The following is a 6000-nucleotide window of genomic DNA, read 5'->3' as shown; positions in this document are numbered from 1 at the left end:
GAACGCTTTAAGTATGTATTTTATTAGTACATAAAATGCTTGTATAATACTATAGCTTACGCTTCAATATAATTTTCATGTTACAGGGATTAGAGAGAAAAAGATTTTGTCATTGTAACATTCACCTTTAAACTTGATGGTCAATTTGCTGCTTTATTTCCAATTTTGCACTTACAGGGTTTACAACAACAACACTCGCTGCCAGATTTACAATCACACTTGTCTGCAAAGAAAAATTATGTTATACCGATTAGCCCATAACCTATAAAATTCGCACAACAACAAACTGTAATCCTCACTGAACCGTTGTTAACAATAATTACGATAAAATGGTCATTGCCTGCAATTATTTAATCCGGAAAGAAACACATTGTCAAACTAATAGATCGTAACTACCGGTCACACATTCGTTCGTGTTGAACTGTTCGAAGAATAAACGACACACAAGAAGAGATACAGTATGTACGTACAATGCCGTAACAAATGTGTTCGCGTAATAACATAATCGTTGCAATTTATTTCATAACAATTAGAAGAAGGGGATATAATATTAAATGATAATAATTACCTCCGCATTCGGAAGTGCAGCAATTGCACGAGTCGCCACATTTGCAATCCTGACACTTATCTGCAACATATTGACGATTCAAATTTCTAAATGCTTCTTGTAATGGGATTTATAATATTTAAAATAACAGCAATGATAATATCACAAGTAGTTTCACTGAGGAAATGTAGTGTATTATTCGACGTAAATCATAGGTAAATTGATCAAACTCATAAATTGAGTGCATCGAGTAATTGAACTTGATAAATTATTTCATTACTTCCTGTTTAGTTCAATAACTACATGACCTGCTACTACAGATTTTTAAATATTTTATTTTGAGTATTTAAATACGATGAAATATGTACATCCGAAACGTAACTACGCATAAAAACATAAATAATTTTAAGAAGATTTAAAAAATTAGACGACCATTAATTCGAAACTACAGCTCACACTTGAATGAAATTTTATAGTATTAGTTTATAATTCTTTTAATAATAAAATATCACATTTTCGTTTAGTTTGTTAAATCATATATTTTCCAAAATTTATAACAATTCTTACCAGCACACTTGTCGCATCCTGGTCCCGGCATTTTGTTCTGGATTGTTTCACAACTGACTGTTCGAGTTTCGTAGGAGCACAATGACTACTACTTGACTGGTCGGTGGCGCTGCTTCGAATTTATCGATTACTTCTACCACGATCTCCTTTATACCGAATACCTGAACGACGTGTGCAACTGGAAATGTTCGTGCCATGCGCAAATCAGGGCTGTACTTATTCTGGTACGATCTAGATTTAAATTACTTTAACTATTTCAAATTGTTCGTTTATATTACGTTTATTTATGAAGTTGATATATACATTAAAAAGTCTTATTTAAATATGTTAGAATAGTAGATTTCAAAGTGGTTGCTATCTATATACTCTCGTATAAATAATTCTTGTCATATTTTGTATGACTGATTATAAAATTGCACTGAAATGTACTGCGTAATTATGAATATTTTTATGAAATATTCTGTAAGTACGCAATGGGCAAAATGCTACAAATGAATTACATATGTCATCAATGGTATAAAATTAAGCTATTTATTCGTGCTTAATTTTAAATATTGTTGCCTTTAATTGCTATGGAGCATGAAAATATAATTACGTCCCTGTGCAAGTACAGCACGAACCCAATGATACATGTTACAACGCAACAGTGGGAGATAAGAAACGATCTTGTAACGAACGACGTCCCGATACGTTTCTTCGACGAATAAAATACACATGCAGATGGAAATATGTATTCGGTGTAGAAACGCAATACGCAGAACGCTCGTAGATTTTATTCTTTCTAGAAACGGCGTAGAAAACGTTCGTCTAAGGCCTTATACCACTGGTGACTCATATAATTGATAAATCACCTAATTTTTATTGCTTTTCCTTTAAATCCACTAGAAAGTACAGTTGAGGAAAGAATTTTGAACGGGAATTATGTAAAATAAAATATATAAACTTTATTACATATTCTTTTGCAGATGTAACATGCAAACCGATGTTAAATAAAATATAATTTTGATTAACAAAATAATGCTTTTTTAAAATTTGAGGTTTATTCCAGATAAAAATATAAAATATTAATTATACCGTAAATATTAAAGCGCTAATTAAATATTTCTCTTTTTATGAATAAAATTCGTTTTGTTAGCTGCCTGTTCTATGTGTATAGATTGATCTTCTGGTTCATAGTTAATTTCCAATACTTCGTTATTTGCTATTATTCCTGCATTCTTCTGTTTCTGGATCGAGTTAATTCTACCTGAAAATGTTCGTGAAAAGTAGATTCTTATTTTATATTAATATGTATAGAATAATAATACCTTGGTGTCGGATAACAACTTTATTTTCTGTTGACTCGAGCAATTTCTTTACACGAGCTCCTATCCTGGGAGATTTTGTTTCCTTTATCTATCAAACATAACACAAAGGAATATGTACAGTAGTGTATATACTATTTCCAAAATAGGAAACAGATAGTATTAAAATACATACCGTCTTAACTTGTAATGGAAGTTTGTAAGAAACTTTAGGTAGTAAAAAATGACTTTTATGTGTACTGTCAACCTCAGATGCTACCAATATGCTTGTCTTTAAAATGCAAACAAAATTATAATATTTGTAACAAAGTAATTTTTACAAAATATTGCTTTTCAGGTAAATCTAGGAATATATGTATATACCTCTTTTTTATATGGTAAATGTGTTCCTAATTTTGAAGATAAATTAACTTTCATTGACATATCTCCTTGAGTTTTAGAATTAGTTATGTTTTGTGACTTAGTTGTTTGTTTTGAATTTCTATTTGAAGATGCTTTATCATTTCTTTTTACAAATTGAAGCGATACATCATCTGTTTTAGCATGTATATTTTTTATAAGTTGCATATCAGTACCTCTTATGTACATACCAATTGGCGAAGTTACAGTATTATAACTTGTTTTACGCGGCCCTCTTGCATGTGAATTTTTCGAAATATTTTCCTCTTTTGTATCTTTTGTCGGACTATACATAGCCGGAAAATATATCTTTTTTTTTATGTAATGTTTACCTGGGGGAGTTTTACCCGGTGTAAAAAATAATTTTGCTTTTGGAAACTGTGTTTCCTCTTTAGTCTCTTTGTTTCTATTTCTTAATAATGGTGATCTATATGTATATTTTACATTTGGACTTAAAATATTTTTCTTTGCTTTTGATGGCAATTTCATATTAAAACAATCTGCATCTGAACTCTTAATTTCTTCATCGTTTTTGAAATAAACGCTTGCCTTATTCTCGAATGTAGTTTCAGGCACGCGAGAATCCGAGTTCATCAATAAATTAAAAATAGGTTTCTGTTTTTCTAAATATGTTTGATAATCTTTACAAACTGTTAGGGTTTTTAAAAACTTAGCTTCGTCGCAAGTCAATGAATTTGATTCATTCTCGGTAATCAACATAAGGGACATCCCTAATGACTTTTCTTCTTCTGTCAGTTTAATATCAGCATTGATTTCTTTAATAAGTCTTGCTGTATCAAGACATCTTTTTCTTTTCTTTGCTATATCTTCTAAAAGTGTCTGTTTCAAATCATCTATATCAAGTGATATACAATTACATGTAATTTTATCATCATTTGCCATGTTAATGTCCGAGTTTTCGCTAATCTTCATAGATTTTTCATGTAATTTAGAACTTGATTCTTTTTCATTTTTCGAATTGTTCATTAATGAACTTTGATGTAAATGCATATCCAATAAATTAGGGGTACTTAGAATTGTGTTATCTGCATCAGATGTATTAGAAACATCTAATAAAGCCATTTGTTCTTCGCAAATATTTTCAATTTCTGTCATACTCAACAACGAAGGCACTGATACGCTTCGTTGTAATGGCTGAAAACATTCTTTTTCATCAGGAAATAATCTTTTACATTGAACCTCCAAACGTTCGAAAGATTCGGTACTAGATATATTTGATGATGCATTAATTAAATCATTAGTGTTCCCATCGCAATTATTTTTTGATATTTTTTGGAAGAATCTTTTTTTAATTACATCTATGGCGGACAAAGGTGTGGAAGGTGGTAGGGAATTTACGGGTGAAATTAATAATTGTTCATTTTTAGTAACTGGAATAGATTTATTGCATATGGGACTTGTGAGCATTTGTTTTAAGTATGAAGGAGGTGTAGACAATGGAGATGAAGGCCATTCAGGAGAAGGTTCATCTTCTATGAATTTACATATTTTTCTCAATTCTGCTGTTAATCTGCTTAAATTTACTGCAGATAAGTTACATATATCATCGCCATTATTAATAATAGATTCTTCGGTAATAGTTACTAGTTTTTCATTAAATTTTCTTGGAGAAAGTACATATTCAGAGGATAAACGTTTCAAAATTTGTTGCGGGTTCGATGCTTCCTTTGTTTCATTTAACCGAGTATCTAATGAACAGAGTAGAGTTTCAAATTTTTTCGTTTCATTGGTTACTTGACTATATTCAAAATTTTTAGAGGTTATATTTTCTTCCGATACAGGAACTGCATCAAATTTATTGCCATGTATGTTATAATTACTATCTCTCTTTGATGCTTCGTTTACTTTATCGCTTTCCAATTTTTTATGCAATTGTAATATGCCTTTTTTTGGTGCAGTCAATGTTAATTCGCTTACTAGTTTTTTAGATGCTCTGTTCTGTAACTGTTTATCTTTCGTTCCACATCGAGGACTACAATTTTCTTTATCTTCACCTTTGTTACACGAACGCACAAAACCATTATCATATTGATATTGTTCCTTCAAGTTTCTACCTTGAAATAAATTAATACGTTTATTTAAATCTGGTTCAGATCGAACAGATGTAACAGATAAAGCGGGTGTATCCAGCATAAAAGAATCCTTTGTAGAACTACTAGCTAAAATAATGGAATGTTTACAACTATGTGTAGAATGTTTGGACATGTACTTTCTTGTTCTTTCATCATCCAAACTGTCTATGGAAAGCGAACAAGGCGTACAGGAATCTATCTCAGAACTAGTACTGTATTCTGGAAAACAAATTATTCGATCAACAGATAAATGTATTTCAACATTTGCAATATACACAAAACATTCGTATCACTTCTGCTTACGTAAACTGTTTATCGAATCTGTAAAATCACCAGCATATCTTCGACGTCGATTCATTTTAATGTCTTATTAAAATCTTAACTACAACCGACGAAAACAGTTCGCACAACTTGATTCGTTTCCTTAAAACTACAATCGTAGATCGTAGCGTCTGTTAGACACATTCGGATACGTTACACCGGCTACCATTAATTCATTTTGAATCAGGAATAGGGAATAGGGAACTTTTAGGGTTTTATTGGATTATGATTATATTCTTTCGCCGCGACACAAATGGACTACCAGATAACTAAATATTTCACTAGAGATCACAAGGAAAAGGAATGTCAATGTTCGTGATGTTACGCCATTACGTGAATGTAGGTTTAACGCACGTAGCGCCACAACGGGAATTAATTGAAACCCGATTACTCACCGTCGAGTGCAGTCATGTAAGTAACTGAATTCTAATTAAGAGCGAAATTCAAACGGACCAGCGTATTATAATGAACAATGCAATTGTATGCTTTTCAACGTGAGCAGACGAACGGATGGGGCAGGGCACAAACCCCGATTGGATCAGGACAACTCAGAGGGAGGATTGAGAATTTTCCGGAGAAGGAACAAACACCTGGGACGACGAGAGGATTTTCGCGGAGAAACAGAACGACTTTCAATCTCAACCGAGTTGTATAACAAATAAATTTTGCCAAAGTACTTTTAAACGTATCGAGTAGTTTTGATTTTGTGCGCCTCGCCGAGCACGGGCACCAATCCACCTCCTTTTTCCCCTAAACCGCAAACTCGGGA

General features: G+C 32.0%; 1 protein-coding gene and 1 long non-coding RNA gene across 2 annotated transcripts; both read right to left on the bottom strand.

Moving 5' to 3' along the window:
- LOC122397839 lies at window positions 1–1271 on the bottom strand. The gene is made up of 3 exons (XR_006259155.1): window positions 1115–1271; window positions 569–628; window positions 1–223 (listed from the first exon to the last, which is right to left on the bottom strand). It is a non-coding gene; the product is annotated as an uncharacterized LOC122397839 (long non-coding RNA).
- Window positions 1272–2208: 937 nt separating this feature from the next.
- On the bottom strand, window positions 2209–5372 carry LOC122397757. Its single transcript, XM_043397139.1, has 5 exons — window positions 5214–5372; window positions 2782–5129; window positions 2594–2689; window positions 2422–2509; window positions 2209–2360 (listed from the first exon to the last, which is right to left on the bottom strand). The coding sequence occupies exons 1-5, from the start codon at window positions 5266–5268 to the stop codon at window positions 2209–2211; spliced, it is 2739 nt and encodes a 912-aa protein (XP_043253074.1). The 5' UTR covers window positions 5269–5372.
- Between the last annotated feature and the right edge of the window lie 628 nt (window positions 5373–6000).

Source organism: Colletes gigas, unplaced genomic scaffold (assembly GCF_013123115.1).
Source record: "Colletes gigas isolate AHSC1104 unplaced genomic scaffold, ASM1312311v1 Colletes_gigas_Sc00010, whole genome shotgun sequence".
Lineage (NCBI taxonomy): Eukaryota > Metazoa > Arthropoda > Insecta > Hymenoptera > Colletidae > Colletes > Colletes gigas.
The sequence above is the reverse complement of the archived record's forward strand: the minus strand, read 5'-3'. Positions and strand labels throughout refer to the sequence as shown.